At 38.9% G+C, this 18,803-nt stretch overlaps 1 protein-coding gene across 1 annotated transcript; it reads left to right on the top strand.

The window, feature by feature from the left end:
* The first annotated feature begins 1,209 nt into the window (after window positions 1–1,209).
* rassf9 (Ras association domain family member 9) lies at window positions 1,210–15,488 on the top strand. The gene is made up of 2 exons (XM_005731550.1): window positions 1,210–1,331; window positions 8,887–15,488. Exons 1-2 carry the CDS (start codon window positions 1,285–1,287, stop codon window positions 10,145–10,147), a joined length of 1,308 nt encoding a protein of 435 aa, XP_005731607.1. The 5' UTR covers window positions 1,210–1,284; the 3' UTR covers window positions 10,148–15,488.
* Window positions 15,489–18,803: the final 3,315 nt, after the last annotated feature.

The following is an 18,803-nucleotide window of genomic DNA, read 5'->3' as shown; positions in this document are numbered from 1 at the left end:
CCTCTATCAGATGTCTAATCGTTGAGGGCTTTTTAAAGAGTAGCAAAGTATTTTTTCCAGATCAGAAGAAGGTCTTCTAATTTAGTGAAATGCCATTTCCTCCCTAGTTTAAAAGTTGCCTGCTTTAAGACAGGTGTGACTTATACAAAGCTGTACGTTTCTCTGATTTGTTGAGTCATAGTTGGGCTGTTACATAGGTAACAAGATAATCTGTCTCTGAAGGAGTAAGATTCAGGTAGCTGCTCGCATCATGAGTCAGTACATGGTATTAATGAAGATAACAGTGCAAGGATCATGTCTTTAAACTTTGTTACAGCACTTTCAGAGAGACCTCCACTGTAATGAAATGTATTCCCATTATTGTAAATTTAAATTTAAAAAATGGTCAGACAAGACATGTTTTCAGGGAATACTGTTAAATACTCAGTTTCTATGATGTACCATATGTCAGGACAAGATTCAGAGTGTTTTTAAAATGACCAGTCAGTTCATTTACATTCTGAAAGAAGCTAATTGTGTTTAAATCACATACAGTGTGGAGGCTGTTGCTCTCAGCATCTACACTAATGTTAAAATCACTTTCAACGATGAGTTTAAGTAATGCTCAGTCAGTTGTTTTAGCTGTGTGTTTTTGTGGCTACCCTATTTAGTAATTAACCCCCAAAAACAATTAAATAATTTCAATATGTGTTAGGACAGCTTGAAAAACCACGTGCTCTTTGAGAGATTTACAGCGTCAAACACTCTTAGACTTTTTTTTTTTTAAACAGGCTGTTTCATCTCAATGTAACATTTGTTGATCCAGAAAGGAAGACCATTTATCAAACCCCAACATGTTACATTTTCCTGGGTTGTAATGTGAACATGTTGTAACGTTACATTACAGCTTTTTTTTATGTCGTCAGCAGGGTGGATACATGAAAAGAAATGCTGTTATTCTGTGCCTTATCTGCTCTATATTTTAGATTATAGTTCCGCTAATATTTCAACATAATCTACAATGTTTTTAATTGTTACGTTATTTCGTATGAGTATCCTTTTGAAGAAAGTGTTTCGTTTAGTCGTTCAGGTTGTTCCTGCAGGTGGAAGGGGGCAGAGTTTCACCATTAAATCTCGTTTGGCTGTAGGAAACACCTCCCTCCGCTTTTCGGATGGGGCGGATAGAGTTGCACCCGGGACACCCGTCAACTTTTCTGAAACATTCCGATAAGTGTCCGACGTCCTACCATGCCTGGACTGTAACTCACTTTGGATCGCCGGTCTGTTTTCTTGTGCTTCTGAGTCATGGCTCCATTTGGAAAAAACTTCCTTAAAGCCCGAATGAAAAACAGGTAACTTGATCAGATGAGTATGAGCTTTCTTTAAACCTGTTGAGTGTGTTTTCCCCCAACTTCGAGCATTAGAAAAAAGACGTTACAATGAAATGCGTGAGGGAGACGATTTACGCTCAACTCGGCGCGCATCGAACTACGAATGAGCAGCACAAAATAAAACGCAGTGAAGTTGTTAATTTAGTTCTGCATATCATCTTTTTGACTATTATTATTGTTTTAAAAAATGATGTCTCCCCGGTCCAGTTAGAAAAACTGACAAACCTCCATACTGAATTCCAAGGAAATAATATACACTTCCGTGGAATATGAGATTTTGAGCGTCCTTTTTTTCATCAAGGTTATTACTATCTTAAACCAATTCATTCTTAATTTCCTTAATACTATTTGGGGAGTAATATATATTAATTTTACTAATTAAAAGCCAGTTTTGGCGAACCTGTCCGTGTGTGCACATGTTAAGATTTTTCATGTTACATTTTTAATGTAACTATACATGGACGATTGTATCAGTGTGCCAATGAGTGATGTGCCTTTTAGTGGTGGTCTTTGTTTGTTTACAACACTGCAGGCCTACTGTACATTAGCTTGTAAACGTTTGGACTTTCTTCTGCTATTATAAAAAACGCACACACATATGTACACATACAAAGTAGTAGAGATCATGTCATCTGTATTACCATAATTTGCTTTTTGCAATTTCCCTAAGAGCGTAGCTTGGCCTTTTGATGTGCTTCTCTCTGCAGCTGGGGTCCAGCTACAGTTCTGTAAAGGCAAGGAGGAAAGTAGAGTTACTGATCCACAAGCTGTCGTCTGTTATTGGTGTAGACATTCTGCTTCTTTTGTTGACTACAGACTTTTGTTGTGCAGAGCTGGTAAACAGAGTTCTCTTTCTGAGTATCTAGGTCATGATTGAATCCCTTGCTGCCAAGATCAAGATAAGGAAAGTTAAAGGGTTTTAATTAGCTTTACTCATTAAGGGTCTCAATTAACACCAAACACAGCAACAACGCTGAGAGGTATGGTAGTGTACAGTGCTAAATTACAACACTTTGACAGAGGCACCATCAGCAGAATTGATGCATTTTCACATCACACAGAGCTGAGATGAATTATCTTTGATAACTTCAAACAGTCTGACTGAAGTTGTCTCCAGTGGCTGTCTTATTTTTTTTTTCTTGCATAGTAATTATCATCGAGGCACCTATAATTATCTCAAGTGTTTAGATCTTTATACATGTCAAACGCTTCACTTCGGAGACACCTGAGGCCGGCTCCTACTCGAGGTGAAACTTCGAGCTGGATGTTGACAACATGTGCAGTCGGAGCAAGCCGAAGCATCAAAATATTCACAAAATAAGAAAACGTTAATGTTGATTTGGTAAATGTAAAAAATATTGGAATATTCCATACTAAAATCAGGGAGTCTGATCCTTCAAACAACAGGAAATACAAGCCTCAGAATTATGTGACCAAAGCAATGTAGTGACCACTTGCACTAAGCCACCACTATAGCATTGTTAATTAGTTTTTAACATTGCTAGATTAATACAAATTTGCAGGCTGCTGAAAGCAATAAAAAAAAAGACAGTTTGTGTTTAAAAAGGACAGGGGAAGTCATTTCTTTTAATGAGAAAGGGTTGTTATGGTGATTTAGATACTTCCTGTGGGCAAAAGATAATAGGGGTGGGCGATTTCACATAGGAAAGGAACAAACAGGGTGTGTTGTGTCTCTGCTCACAGATGCTTATCAGGGAAGGAGTCTTCCCAGAGATCAACATATCCAGATAGAAAAGTCACATTATTTCCTCAGCAATCCCTCATTCTCATCCTCAGATAAGAACAAGAGGAAACGTCTCCTGTCCAGCATCCAATAGTTTCTCTTCTGCATTCTCTGTGTTAAAGCCAAGCCAGACAGACACTTTGTAGATACTTTAGACTAGTATGATTTATTTGTTTTGGCTTGGATTTCTATATCTTACCTTTTTTAGTAAACCCCTATTGTTTTATATACACCAGTCAAACCTATAATTTGTTAGATAAACTACAAGTGTTGGTCTCGAAGAAAGAGAAACTTTGATTAGTGTAGGAAATGCAAATGCAAGCTTCTTATTGTCCCCTTTCACTTGTCTGATATTATTGACATTTATGTTTTTGAAGGAAAAAAAAGTGCAGAGGTCATGAGTCTGCAGTGCATTGTGTCATATCCTGCAGCGCACATTCAGTTTCCTTTTAAAGGAAATACAGCTGAAAAATGTCTTCACTTCATCTCTAGTTGATCCAGTCAGCCACAACTTTTTATCAGAACTTGTTCTTCCAGTCAGCATTATCATAGTCATAAAATCAGGATGAGTAAGTAAGAAATGTTGGATTGCACATAGGCCTTTTTTTCTGGTTTCAACTTGAGGTTAGCATTTGTGATTTGAGGATTTATGTTTACTTATTTGATTGTACTTAGCTTGGCTTAACTGAACAGATCAAGATGCCAGTAAAATTCATGACTTTTTCATCAACCTCGTGTTAAGTGCTAATTATGAGGTATTACAGCTATGAAAACCACAAACAAAATGAAGGCGTTAGCATAAATCACACAGATTTTAATTTTAAATTGGTTGATGCTGCATAGAAGGTGAATTAATCTATCTGGGGTAAGTTTGATCGTTTCACTCAGGACTGTTTTGAGCTGTAAAAGCAAACCTGTGATCTTATCAGCAGCAAATATAATCAAATCCAAATATACTCACGATTCCATAGTGAGACGTGTTGACAGCAGAGGCTAAAGGACATGTTTGCCTATCTGCTATCAAAGCTTTGTTTCTGTTGAGCATATTTGCATCTCTTTTTCGTCATTGATCTGCCAAAACATGTCGGGACACTTTAGAGCTATAACTCTGTCATTTGCTATGACTTGCTCAAACCACCAGCATACAGGCCTCTGTGGTAACTTGTACCTTGCAAACTTATCACACAAGTGGGAACTGTTAATTCCTTCCAGGTTGTCATTATGAGCATTACAATATGCTACCGCAATGCAGCCGTAACGTAATCATCCTACACAGAAGCTGGTACGGAAATTCCTATAATTTAAGGTTAAACTGAACTTAGACGTGTGGGTAGTTTCCTCCCACACATCCCAGTTCTAACTGGATATCTCTGCCTCTAAGTTCAAGGTGAGGTCAAGTGGGTCTGCTCAGGTTTCTCGGGTTCATTCAAGTGTGAATTTAAAGTCGAACCTGTACTGTGCCAGTTGCCGTGCAACATCCGTCTTCACCCATAAGGGCTTTATATTTTAGTTTTTCTTGAAAGTATGTGTCATCTGAAGCTGTAATTCAACATTAGCTTTGAGTTCATTACACTATCAGTGTCAGCTTTGTCATTTACCACCCAGCAGTGTGACCTATGAAGGCACCCTCATTTGCTGCGTCTGGAACTGCTGTGTAATCCCAAGCTATGAATATCAAATGGCACCCAAAGTGACAGCCCTCATAAAGTATGTGGTGCGATGCAATCAGCGCAGCGGTGCATGCACTACTTGTGTATCTCTTGTCAGAGTCCTAATGGTTTACCATGCATCTAATTGTTTGCTGTTAAAAAACACCGCAAAGTTCTGGTTAACCACATTTCAGCCAGTACAGTAAGTCAAAGTGGTGATGTCTGTGAGGCTAAGCCAGCACAATTCAAGTTGCCATTAATGGAGTCATATTCCTGCAGTATTCTTTCCAAAATAAACACAGCAGAAGAATCATTGTTCTATGAGGTAGAGCTTTAAAGAAAAAATATGCTATCGTTTAGGCTGAGGGGCTAGTGTACAGCCGTCTTTAATACCCTTTAGTACCCTGATAAAAATTGCTGTTTTCCTCAATAGGAAGCAATGTAAAAAGCCATAAAAGTGCAAGTTAGGTACTGTTTACAAGGTTGTGTCAGTGACAGAAAACTTCCAGGAATTGCTGGGAGTTTATGTGGATTTTGATGTACTAGCAGTTGACTCACAACCCCGAGGCTTACAGGGGCCTTAAATGTAAGTGATAATGCTGTTAGCTGCAGAAATGCAAAGCAGGATACCAAGAGCTTTCAATAAGTTCTGCCACAGCAGGACACAGACTTCACATCTACTAACTGCTGGGAATCATTGAGGCTTTGCCATTTTGGCTGTATTGCATAAGCTACAGTGTTTAGACATTCTCCAAGTCAATTCACACTGGCATTAGTTGCAGCATGTGTATCTGCACCTTAACAATCAAAGAACTCTAACAATAAATATGCCTTTAACTAATTTGGAAACTAAATTAGACTCATAAAAGTCATTCTCATGAATAAATGAAATATTTATTTCTTTTTCGTCCAAATAAATCTTTTGCTTTCAATTCCAATGTGTTCCAGTGATAACGCATAATAGAAACTGTTAGCTCTTTCTTCACAGTAGAATGAAAATTAAAAGTAACCATAGTGAGCAACATGGAATCTCTTTTCCTCCCTTCCTCCTACAGTGCATAAAACTATAGTGGCAGGATGTTGCCTGAGTGCTGGTGATTGTGGCCTGAGACAAATACAGGTGTTTCCCTGCCTAACTGTACTGTCTTCCTGCACAGCTGTGGCCTTGGGTCACCCTTTCTGAAATAGCCAGTGTATGTACAGCATGTTTATTCGCCTGCAAGATTAGAAATGAGGACAGTGTGTGACAGGTTCAGGTTTATTGGAAACATCTGCATTGTGTATTTACAGATGTGTAGTATAGCTATGCTGCACTGAACATGTAATTATGATTTTGTTCCCTTTTCCTTTACCTTTCTTCTTTCGTGCCCTTGCACTTCTTGCCTCAGCCATTCTTTCATCCTTGCAATACAGTATAACAGTGGCTCACAAAATATTTTTTGGCCCCATATAATGAAATTGCTCTGATTTTTGGATTCCTCATCACATGCTGAGAAGGTGGGAGAGGTTTTGACCCATTAATGCACATGTGAAAGTAACCTTTAAGTATTGTTTTATCAATAATAAATAAAATATGCATAATTGGTCAGGTTTACCACTCGTAATTCATCCAAATGAATTTGTTTTGTACATAGCATTTTAATTTAAGCTGACAACGACACTATGTTTAATAAAAGTAATGGGTTAAAAAGTGAACTAATGTATTGTATTATATTATAATAAGACTTTTTCAAACACACCACAAACTTGCCACAGTTGATGCCATGGTTCATGCCCTAACACATATTGACTGCTCTATGATGTTGAGCTGTTGTGTCAGATAAGCTCATTTTTTAAGCATGTGGCCACTATGTACGGTGTACTGGGTACACCGCCTGTTTTCTTTCCTGTGCAGCAGTAGCACTGGGGCTGTGTTGTATTGGGTGAAGTTGGAAATTCCATGGTCAAAGCAACAAGGATTGTTGTCTATTAAATGCTTGAGGCATGTTGGAATTGTTTGGCCTACACATAGCTCAGGTATTTGCTTTGCTCCGGTTTTCTCCAAGAGTCTCAATAACCATTAACCAACCTATGAATTGCATTCCTGAGACCTTATTCGCCAGATGTTTACACTATGCTCCAGTTGGGTGTTCATGTGTTATGTGGGAACCAATACATTGTGGTATCAGTCTGTCAAATCTACAAACTGAGAGATAAGCCTCTTTCTCCCTTTGAATAATATACACAATGTCTTAGACATGCAGGTTGGGGTATCCTATCTTAATAGGATGTGGCTTGTTTTTTGTTTTTTTTGGTTTGGTTGGTTGGTTTTTTTGCTTCCTCCCGCATTGGTGACGTAAGTTAGCATAAGTTGCATTCGGCCAAGGTTATCAGAACAAATAAAGGCAAAGCAGGTACATGATGTAGGGTTTAGGTGTGAAGACGTTGCTGCATACCAACCTGAGGAACAACACTGAACTTTGATAGCTGGGCTAAACAAAGGACTTGATTTTAATCCCAAAGTCTGTTTTAATACATTGTAAATATCGATAAGACTTCAGATTTATCTAGATAGTAAAGTGAAATATAATTTTAAAAGGCTTAGATGAAAATCCCACTTCCAGACAAGTGTGTTGGCCCATTCCTTTTACCCATCAGTGTCACTATATCAAATTTCCTGACAAGCTACAGCCAGATTTCCTTGTTGATGTTTTCTGCTTTTGTTATTTAAGGCTAATTTTTTCAACCTTTTTTTATTCGTAGATGTGATATTATCCAGGATTAGAATGTTTTTCTCTATTACTGTGGACTGATTAAAGAAGTATTGTCTTTTGGGTTGAAAAACCACAGACCAACACTCCTTTAACCCACAAAAATCAGTCTGCAGTTTAACCATCAAAGGAGGAGTTCTACTTTTTTGTGTCTGTGATTTTTATGTGGATAATCTTTCTCTGGGTTTCTTTGCGATTAAACTGTCTGCAATTATAGGAGTATTATGTGTCACTTATTTTTCCCTGAAGACTAGAATTTAACTTTAAATAATTCACCAAGACAGAAACTTGGCAGTCAGAGTTTCCCTAATGAAACACATGAATCGCAGAATGTTCCTAACATGTTATCTTTCATATAAATAATAGAGTGATACATCATTCTTTATCCTGAAATCAGATTTAAATGTCTGGTGATGTTATCTTCTTATTTGTGGCCGTCTGCATTGCTGGTGCCTATCATTTAATGACTGGATATTAGGTCCTGAATATTACCGGTGGTTCATTAAGGATGTAAAAAATGAATATCTTCGGCCCATCAGAGGTCAATTTTTGAACAGGTTTTACGATCCATGCAAAAACTTAATGAGGGCCTTGAGGTTAAATAGCTCAGAACCGAACCATTAAGTGATCATCTCTGATGAGTAGGACGATGAGAAACAGTAATAGAATCAAGCCAGGAAGCACAAAATGACTGAATGTAGTTTTCTGCTCATTGACCTAATGGAAAGCCATCAAATAAGGATGCATTCATAAAAACATACAACTTAGAATAGGAAAACAACTTTTAAAGTATTATAGAGAGAGAGACTTATTTTACTTCAGACGGGAAGTATGTTGAAATATGGCTGTCTAAATTTCCTTTTGGGATTATTTATCTAACTACATTTTTTTTAACCCTTTTGTTGAACTGCTGTCTAGAAAGGAGCATTTCTAATCCCCAAATGCACGTGTCTAGAATTGAATTTGTGAACATAACTACTACTATCACTAAAAATGTATTCCAATTCAATTTATAAAGCACCAAAACACAACACCAAGTTAAAGACTTACAATAATACAGAGAAAACAGAGAAAACTTCAAAAATCAGATGTCGCACTTTAGTGACTGTGGGAAGGAAAAACTCCATATTTACAGGAAGAAACCTGCGGCAGAACCAGGCTCAGTGGGGGTCAGCCATCTGCCCCAACTGGTTGGAGGTGAGGGGAAGGAAACACGACCAGCAATCCAAACCCGCCTTAATGCAATGAAACATGAAGGGTTATATTTTAATGTCACAGAGTGTAAACATTGTAGAGCATTAACTTAAGAAAGCATTTCCAAGTTTTCATGCATAGCCAAAGTTGTAACTTTTGTTTTTCTGTCTTCTGCATAGGACAAAAGATGCAGAGCCTGTGGTAGGAAAGGAGATCCAAGTTACTGTCTGCAATGAAGAGAAGGTTGTCTGTGGAGTAACAAAGCATACGACATGTGCAGATATGATTCAGGCATTACTGGATGATCACAAGTCAGTCCCAGAGAGCAAGCGGCTACTGGATGGAGAACCCAAAGACTTCTGTCTCGTTGAACGGTGGAAGGGTTTCGAGAGAGCTTTGCCACCTCTTACCAGAATACTGAGACTCTGGTATGCTTGGGGTGATCAGAGGCCCTTCATACAGTTTATTCTAGTTAAAACCAGTGATTTCGTGCCTCAGCCTGCTAAGAAAGGTGGAAAGTCCAAAGGGGCCAAGCTGAAGCGATGTGAGCACGGTCGTGCTCAGTATTCCCAGTCTCTGCCAGCGGAAAAGCAAAAGCGCATGGTAAAAAAAGCTTTCCGAAAACTGGAGAAACTTCATATGGAGAGCAAAAGCTCCCTAGGTGCAGAGGAGATCGACCAGATGGTGCAACTTATTCTCAACCAGGACCACACAATTAGAGAGCAGATCCAGCGGATAAGGGAGCTAGATTCAGAGATTGAGCGGATTGAGCTGCAAGTCCAGCAAGAAACCAAGTCGGAGACTTCCTTGGCTCAGGCCTGCAGTCCAAATTCCGAGGCACACATTGAGGAGCAGCTGCAAGAATACTTGTACACCAGCGATGGGGTTGTACAACTGGACATGGAGGTTCAGAGGCACCAGGAACTCATCCTCCAGTTGTCCCATGAAATTGACGCTGAGCTTAGGAAGGCCAGCCTCGCTCTTGCTCAAGATGAAGACCAGGAAGGAATGGCCACTGGTTCCTGGATCCCCGCTGACACAGACGAAGCATTTTATACTGCTGAAATCGAGAGGCTGCGGGGCGAACTGAATCACAGCCTCTTCACCGGTGTTTCCATTCACAACCAAGCTGCTGAAATAGACAAGCAGATAAAGTACTTTGACAATACACTGGTTTCTAAGGATCAAGAGTGCTGGCAGCTAGCCGCCCAGCTGAGCTCATTGCAAATCACGGACAGCACAGAGGAGGAGCAGCCCATAACAGTCCAAGGGAAAAGTGAGACCCAGTGCGGCATTTCTCAGACAGTGAAACTCAAACACACCCTGTCCCCTCTAGACATTACAGACACAGACTCAGACACTGGGATTAGCTCCACACACAGTCAGGACTCTCTGTCACCGTGTCTCGATTTCCCTCCCCCGCTGGACACAGACGTTTGAAGAACCCGGTTCACTCAGCAATGTGTTCTTCTTCAGTCACCAGCTGCAGTTTTTTACTCCTCACATGTGCTCTTTGTTTCATGCTCTGTGCTTGCAAAATTAGCAAAAAGACACATTTTCTGCAATTTTTAGTGTCTCCGGAACTTTGTTGCATCGTCATCACACCATGCCAAAAAGAAGAATGTAAGAAATGTCAACTTGGGTTCCAACAAATTAATACAACAGTACTGTGGTTGATTCTTAAGCGTGTTCACAGAAAATTGGTCAAAAATGTTTTTGCAAAGAGTTTGCAAGATGCAAAACATATCCTTGTTTAATATGAATAATTTTCTCAGGTATCAAAGTAACAGATGGTTAGGTATCAGTGTAACATGAAATAATACATGCAAGACACTAACTGAGGCTGTGCGTGCGCTACTTATAATCCTACATTATTGATAGAAGGTTTTCCCATTTTTAATTGCCAACAGAGATGCAAAGACCAATTTTTAGATGTTTAGATTTGTCACTTTAGATGATAGTAAATAAGCTTTTTGCTTTTTGTAAAGTCCTCAAGCTATTTATTAAGTTGCACTTCTTACACACTTAAGGCTATTAACAATGTTTTATATTAAAACAAAAAGATAATAGTTTTGATGTAGTATTTGTAAAAGAAAAATATACTTTAAACACTGTTCTTGACTATTCTGTAAATACAAACCTAGTTCGCCCGATTTCAAATGGTAATTGCCCCTTCTTGATATATCATTATTTAACTGTGATTAGATGACATCTTTCCGTCTAGAAAGGGCTACAAAGTCATTTCTAAGGCTTTCATGATTCAACACTAAGAAAGAGAATAGATAAAAATGGCATCCATTGCAGAGTTCCAAGGTGAAAATCACTGCTGACCAAAAAGAACCCAAAACCTTGTGTCACATCTAACAAAAACAACTTGATTCCCGAATATTCTGTGGATTGATTAGACAAAAGCAGAACTTTCTGAAAGGTTTGCATCCTGTTACACCTGACGTAAAAGGTAGCACAGCATTTCATAAGGAAAACATCATACCAACAGTCAAACGCAGTGGTGGTAGTGTGATGGTCTAGGGCTGCTTTCCTGCATCAAGGCTTTGGCAACTCTTTACCAAACAGACTCTATCCTGGCAGACGGCATCATCTGGAACTCAAGTGCACTGAGGTTATGCAGCAGGACAATGATCCAAAGTACGCCACTGAATGGCTTAAATACACACAATGAGCAATGAGCTCACAAGGAGTCCAAACTGAAATCTAATTGAGATGTTTTGGCATAACATCTCAATTAGTTCATGCTCAAAAATATTCCAGTGGGGCTTAATTAAAACAATTCTGCAAAGAAGAGTAGAACAAAGTTCCTCCACAGTGATGTGAAGGACTCATTGCCAGTTATTGCTAATGTGTAATTGCAGTCCATGCTGCTAAGATTGGCACAACCTGTTATTGGGTTTAGGGGCTTCGTTTTTGACACAAGACCTTGTTGCATTTAGTTATTTTACCTTAATAGATAAAATCATCATTTAAAAAGTGGATTTTGTATTTACCCGGGTTATCTTTGTCTAATGTTTAAAACAGTGTGACAAATATGCAGAAATATAAGATATCAGGAAGGAGGCAAATATTTTTTCGCAGCACCTTATGCTTCTGCAAGTAATATAAGTAATTACTGAGAAAGGCACAATTGTAAAAGAAAAGCTTATTTATTTACTGTAGTTACCAAACTACCAGTTACCAGAATTTTGGGACATTGTGTAAAATTCAAGTAAAAATAAAATGCAATGGGTTCATGAGATCTGCAAATCTTGTAAACCCATTTTGCTCGTAAACATTTCAAACATTTTAATATTTCATGAAAATATTATCTCATTTTGGATTTGGTGACAGCAGCATGTCTCAGAAAAGTTGGTGAAGGGCAAACGAAATTCAAGTTACAACAATTTCTGGTACATAAATAGCTGGTGGGACATTTTTCAGATAATTTGGCAACAGGTCAGTAAAATGACACAGTCTGAAAACATGTGAAGCCAAAAATATGACAAAGAAGACAAAGAATCTTATATCAAATAAGAATGGGAAAACATTCCTCTCCCACGAGTCCAGCAACAGTTCTCCTGAGTTCCCACATGTTTACAGACTTAGGGGAAGCTACACAGCATAAACGTGGCTCTCTTCCAACTTTTTTGTCATGCAGAGATGTGTTGCTGTAGTCAATTTCAAAATGAGCTAATATCTTTTTCTTAAAAAGCCACATTTTTCTCAGTTTAAGCATTGAACGTGTATCCTCTTGTTAATTAAATATGGGTTTATGAGATTTGCTTATCACTGCATTGTTTTTGTTTGCAATTTTCACAACGTTCCAGCTTATTTGGAAATGGGTTTGTATTTTTCAGATGTAATTTTGTGACAAATCACTATTCGCTACCTGCCTAATCAAACACTAGATTCACTATCCACCAAATTCAATTCGCACGCCCTGTGTTTTAACCACTTAAAACGTAAGCTATTATAAAGAATAATGTACATCTTGACTTTCATAATAAAAGCTAATACTTTAAATAACTAAAAACACTGTCGTCGGGTTTTTCGGCACCATTTGTTTAGGATTTGATTGTCTTATAAATAAAGCCTAGCAACAGCGCTGACTAAGGAAGGGTATCTTCTTATGCAAATCATAGGATTTGAAATCATAGGGCTGCTTGCCACATTTCCAACAGTTTCACATCTAGTTAGGGTCTTTAAACACTTACAAATTGGTTTTGATCAAACACAAATCTACGCCTGGAGACTGGCGTAGTTTTGTGTCCTTTTTGGGAAGAATACATCTTCCAATGTTTTTTATCATTATTATTATTATTTTAGTTGCCATTTGTATAGGCACAAAATCTTGGGTTATTAGAAATGCAAAAAAAAAATAGTTAAGCACTGGGCTGCTTCTAGAAAATCTTTATTCTAAGGTTAAAAGGGGGAAAAAACTAGTGTGTCATACCCATTGAATTGAATTAAGCTCTCAGTCACCATAGAGATATGACACAGTTACCTCAGAGTCCTCAGGCACCATATAATCAGACGAGATGGTCACCAGGCTAGCACAAACAACAGCGAGCACTCTCCTCATGTCTAGGTACTGCTGACAGATGAACACTTTGTGCTCAGGGCAGAGCTGGGCTGGAAAAAAGCAGAGGATATCTATTTCACACACTAATTGACTCACCCACCCTGCCCTCTGTCTTTGCTCCTTCAAGCTACCAAGTAACCAAGCATGAAAGGCCTGAGAGCTTACAGTTCGAAGCAATCTTGCACTGGCATCCCCAACCTGTTGATGAAATGGAGGTTTATGGGGTTATGGACCAGGCTTTCTATAGCTCCTTTCTACTCCTTTCTGAGAACTCAAGCACTTTCTTCTACTAAGTGTCAATCACATTATCATACATGCACATAGTGGTTTTATCTATACAAAAGCACTTTTATCTAACTCACTCACACTCCGATGGATACATCAGGGAAAACTTGGGGTTTAGTATCTTGCCCATCTTGCTCTTTGAGACATGGGGAACACAGAAATATCTGGGGATTGATCTGACCAGACAGTCTGCTATCCAACTACTAACCAGGCGCTAACATTTTCCAAAATCCGACAAGATCGGATTAGTTTTATTCAACTTTTAAGAAATATACTTTTGGCACAGGAAATGATCAAATAAAGAGCCACAGACCAAATAGTTTTCATTGTGTCATAATAAAGTTTGATTTCCCTCTGATCTATAGAGAGAGCCCAAGCTGTTTTTTGATACTGCATTTTGTAAGTGACCCCACTGATTGTGGCCACAGCAGATTCACTCACTATGAGTCACAGCATAGATAGAAGAGCTAGATTGCTTAGCTGTCAGCCGCTGAGGCAGATAAAAGACAGACTGTGGCTACAGCCATGGTTGTACTTTGGTTCTTATGATTACGCATATGACACATTAGCTTATAATGAGTGTTGCACTACGTGCAGAGGTTTTATGACGTATGGAGTGAAAAGCATGATTGTGCTAACTAGGCATTGTATTAAACTACTGTGTTCTTTAACGGCTTAGGTGGATTGGTAGCAAATCTTTCACATGTAATGAGAATAACTTTTGTGGCTAACATGCAGGTTAATGCCAACAGGACCACTGAAGGACAGTCACAGCACAACACACACTGAACCGAAGTTACATGTGCTTGAATGATATTGATGTGGATTGTGCTTTGATCAGAGCCACCAGTGCACATTTAAAATGCCACAAAGGCTGGTGCAACCGTAAGTGAAAATATCACGAGGGCCCCCTCACTGAAAAAAAGCATGCAAAAATAAGAACAGGTTAAAACCAAAGTCAGAAAAATCAGCCGTGTCTATGTTGAAAGATCAAATTAAAAATGATAATAATGGTTTACAAGTGCAATGCCGGAGGGTGAAATTTCACTGCATGAGTCATCAGTGCTCTTAATACCTCAGGGGGAGCAACAGAATCAAACTCCTTTGTTTACAAGCATCAATAAATTGAAGACTTTGAGCATGTGAAGCAATAACTTCCTGAAAAAGTCATGGACACACGAGGAGAATGTGGGTGTTTCTGACAGCAAGTCTGAATTTGGATGAGCCAAATTTTCAAAAATAAAATCTGTTCACATCAAGAGCACAGTGTCGTGCCTCAGACACCACATGATCAACGTAAGCCAGAAAACAGGTTCTCAGATACTAGCAGGAGAATGTGGGGTTCAGAATCAAGGGCTTCAAGTACCTCTGGAACAGCCACATGTGTTGAAGCAGAAGCTTATATGGCTGCTCTTCTTGCTCCAAGACTGTTTATAGCCAAATATCATTTAGTCCCACAATAACAGGAAATAGGAAAAAGAAATGAGCGATTCAAGTGTTGACAACAGCCTCACTTACTCTTATAAACCCCCTTCTCAAGTCAATAAGAGCCTCAAGAAGCCATGTGCAAAGCAGCGTGTTCAATAGATGTAATTATAAGGTATCCTATTTCAACAATATAGAGAGCGAGGATCTAACGGCCTTGCTGCTGTTCATTCTTATGGTTGAGGAGAATGTTGAAGTCCAAACTGTCTGTGAGTCTCATATGAGAGGGTCTATGTTCCTGGCAGGGCTCTGCTGGGCTGTTTGTGATTGAATGAATTTAGGAGGCATTAAAACACAAAGCTGGATGTTGAGATCTCAGTTTGGTACTGGCTGGCATTGGAAGTAATAATCATTTAAAGTCTCAATCATGAAATTATGGCCAGAATATTCAAGTTCTTTGTAATTGAAGCGTTTTGTTGTTTCGTTTTTTTAAACCTTCCGTCAATTTTTAAGAATAAAACACGTTTGGTTTGCTTAGAAATGCAATGTGCAATTTATTGTGCTTTTTTTTTTTTTGGGGGGGGGGGGGGGGGGGTCATACCGATGTTGTTAAAGTCTCAAAAACTCAAAAAAAAAACTTGTGTATGAAATATGATGCACTAGGCATTAAGGGGAAAATGTACGATCTGTGATAACCAACCAAAATTAAATAACTGCTATGCTAATAGATTTCAGAAAGCTCATAAGTGAGCAGTAGGCCACGACACAGAAGAGCTGCAGCGGTGGTTATAGCAAGTGGCTGCATACTTTAACATCTCCATTTGAAATAATTTAGCACATCAAGCGTTACACACTTTGCACTGTATGATGAACTGAAATGTAAAAGTTCTGGATTAGGTCGAATAAAACAAAAATACTAAGAGGAAGCCAAAAGAAAGTAGATCCAAAATAAAAAATTTCCATTGCAACCCCTGCAGGGGTCTATTGAAAATGGCAAATAGAGGTCTTAAAATACAAACTCACCTCTTTCTGCAGTTAAACGTGTTCAGGCACCTACTGTGCTCAAATGGCAGTAAATATTAAAATGAACAGAGATTTTGGCTCTGGTTCTTTAGGGTGTTAAGGAGCTGCTTGTTCTTTCGCAAACTATTTGCTGCCAAGGCAGCTGACACACCAAAAGACATTTAACAAAGATTGGGTATACATTTCCAATCATGGGCAGGCTGAAAAGCCTTAGAAATAGTACTTAAGCTGAAAGGGGTAAAAGAAAACTCCATTTACTGTCAAGGTGCCTTGAAAATATGCAATGTTTTAAATACTTCCCACAGAAATACTTTTTTTTGTTTGAAGGACGCTGCAGGTAACATTTACCTCTTCTCTCTGCTGCAGATCAGCAATTCAAAGACTTACCAGCTCACAAGTGTGTTTGCTGACAACAATAATTACATCTACCAAAATGACAATTAGAGACACTGCAAACCTGTCTTTGTTCAGTCCATCCAGTTACTACAACTGGGCAGTTTGAGTAAACCATAATCTGGCATCAGCTGCCTGTGCTGAAGATGAGAGCTGATTTTTTAATGTATATTTTTGTGTGTAGTATATCTTTACCCAGAAACATAGTATCTCAAATTACAGACAAACAAAAACATGCTTGTCAAAAAGATCAAAGAGGGATTTTCTAAATGTATTAAATCTATTACATCTATCTGATGTTTTTATCTCAGCCTTGAGAAAACCAGATCTTTTAAACTCAGAAAAAAGTGAATTAATAGTGAGGAAAACAATGTGCACACCGTCGTATGCAAAGTGTGCTGCAGCTATGGTTTGTTAAGCAGCGTTCAAAACCTGGGAGTATCAAGATGAACTGATAATTGTCATTTCAAGTTTGCGAATGGTTGACTGAGTGAGCTCAGAAAGCAGCTTCCAACCCACAATTCTTGTGTCTTGGAGCAAACCTAACAACATGAAGAGCTGGTTTAAATAATTACTTAACTGTCACACTCCTGTCCTGTGAAAACAGGTTTTAAAGGCACAACCCTCTGCTTTTAAGATCATGTTCAGAGTGAAAAATACTTAATTAGGCTTTTTCCAGATGGCTCGGGTAACTGCAAAGTGCCGGTTACCATAGCTATAACTAATGGCTCATGCTACTGAGGGACTTCTTGTGATGCATCAAACATTTCTGCTTCACCCCCACTTTTTGTCATTAAATATTATTTAATTTCTCTCTCTCTTCCGTCCAATAATTTGCACAGTTTGTAGTGCATTTTCTCTCTTTTCTGACCTTGTCCCCAACTACTCTAGAGGGTTTTTTCCTGTTAAGCTGACGTTTTTTGTCCCCACCGTCTTCAAGTGCCTTCTCATGGGGGAACACTTGATTCCTTGAGGTTGTAGGTTCTTTACAATAGAAAACACCCAGATAGGACTGCTATTTGAATTGAAGCTTTTGTTTGATCTCAAAGGCACAGTAAATTGCCAGCAAGGACACTGACATGATTCCTTTTCACTGGAATAATACTGTAAAATTCTTACAGACGCCATTACTACTCCGAGTTTGTGGCAGATGAGGTGAGACAGAAAAATCCAGCTGACTACCGTGCCTAATTGTTGAGTGAAATGAACAAATTCTAAATCATCACTGTAAGTTCAGTGGCTTGTAATGCGGGGAAATGATTGAAGAAGCGTGCAAAACACATTCAGTTTTTGTTTCCACGTGTTTGTGTGCAGAAACATTACCACAGTACACCCAGCAGTAAATGTAGTTTTATTATACTAAAATCAAAGTATCTGTGTCTGTTTGTGTAACTACCCTCTCGCTATACATACTGAATTCAGACTGGGGAAGTTTATTTTATGAGTATGACCTGGAATTAAAGCAAAACACATCAGGATTGTTTCTTGCATCAAATGCTGTTTATGTGGCATTCCAACAGTCCCAGCAGCCAGCCCCAGTCAGTCACATCTGAGTTCACCTTGGACAAATTGGGACCTGTCAAAGTAGTTTAAATGCCTTGGGCTTAATTGCCTCAATCAAAGCACTTTTGTAGTGCCACCCATCCAAAAGCCATGAAGCCAAGTCATGAGTCACCCTATAAAAAAGCCCAAAGTGCAATAAACTATGACTGCTGCCAGATAAAAGCAAGAGTGCAAACAGGGAACTGCGCGAGTGAGTGTGTGTGCACGGTGTGTTAAAGATAAAATTTCAGAAATGTGATCTGGGTCGTGCGGTTGTTTACTGAAGAAAATTTTTAATTTGTTCCCCAACATTAATGTTTCTTTGCAAATCCTTTGAATCCTCCCACCACCACTTCTCTCCTTGTAGCTCCTGTAAACACATTTTCTTTTGGCATGGATGTTAATTTTCCTCTTTATTAGAGTTGCTGCCCTGGCCTTTCGACAGGTGTTCTCTGATGCTGCTCGCTCCCCCCGCAGACGTTTATTACAAGACTGCCACTCAGACAGTCAAAGGCACAGACAGAAAACATGGTTCCAGTTGGTTCAAACAGAGGAAGAAATGGAGAAACGAAAAGTTGGATTTTGCTCTGTGGCTGAGCTGCTCTAGAAGCAGAAATAATCCAAGTGGGAGAATGAAAGCTCAGTGGGCACAATCAAACAAAATCACATTCTTCTGGCAAAGTAACATTAGACTGGAGGTCCAGTTCAGTCAGGTCAGAGATGTAAGAGCCACCTTTAGTATAAAGCCCTTCAGATAAAAGCCAAAAAGCACATTTTAAAGCTGCATTAAGGTAGAATTCCTAAGGATTTAATCCTAAACCGGTTAGTACTCACATTCTTGTGAGTCAGCAGGTA

The sequence above is a fragment of the Pundamilia nyererei genome, unplaced genomic scaffold, assembly GCF_000239375.1.
Source record: "Pundamilia nyererei isolate P.nyererei 1_Seehausen unplaced genomic scaffold, PunNye1.0 scaffold00043, whole genome shotgun sequence".
In the NCBI taxonomy this organism is placed as follows: domain Eukaryota; kingdom Metazoa; phylum Chordata; class Actinopteri; order Cichliformes; family Cichlidae; genus Pundamilia; species Pundamilia nyererei.
This window is presented reverse-complemented; position numbering and strand designations above follow the sequence as displayed.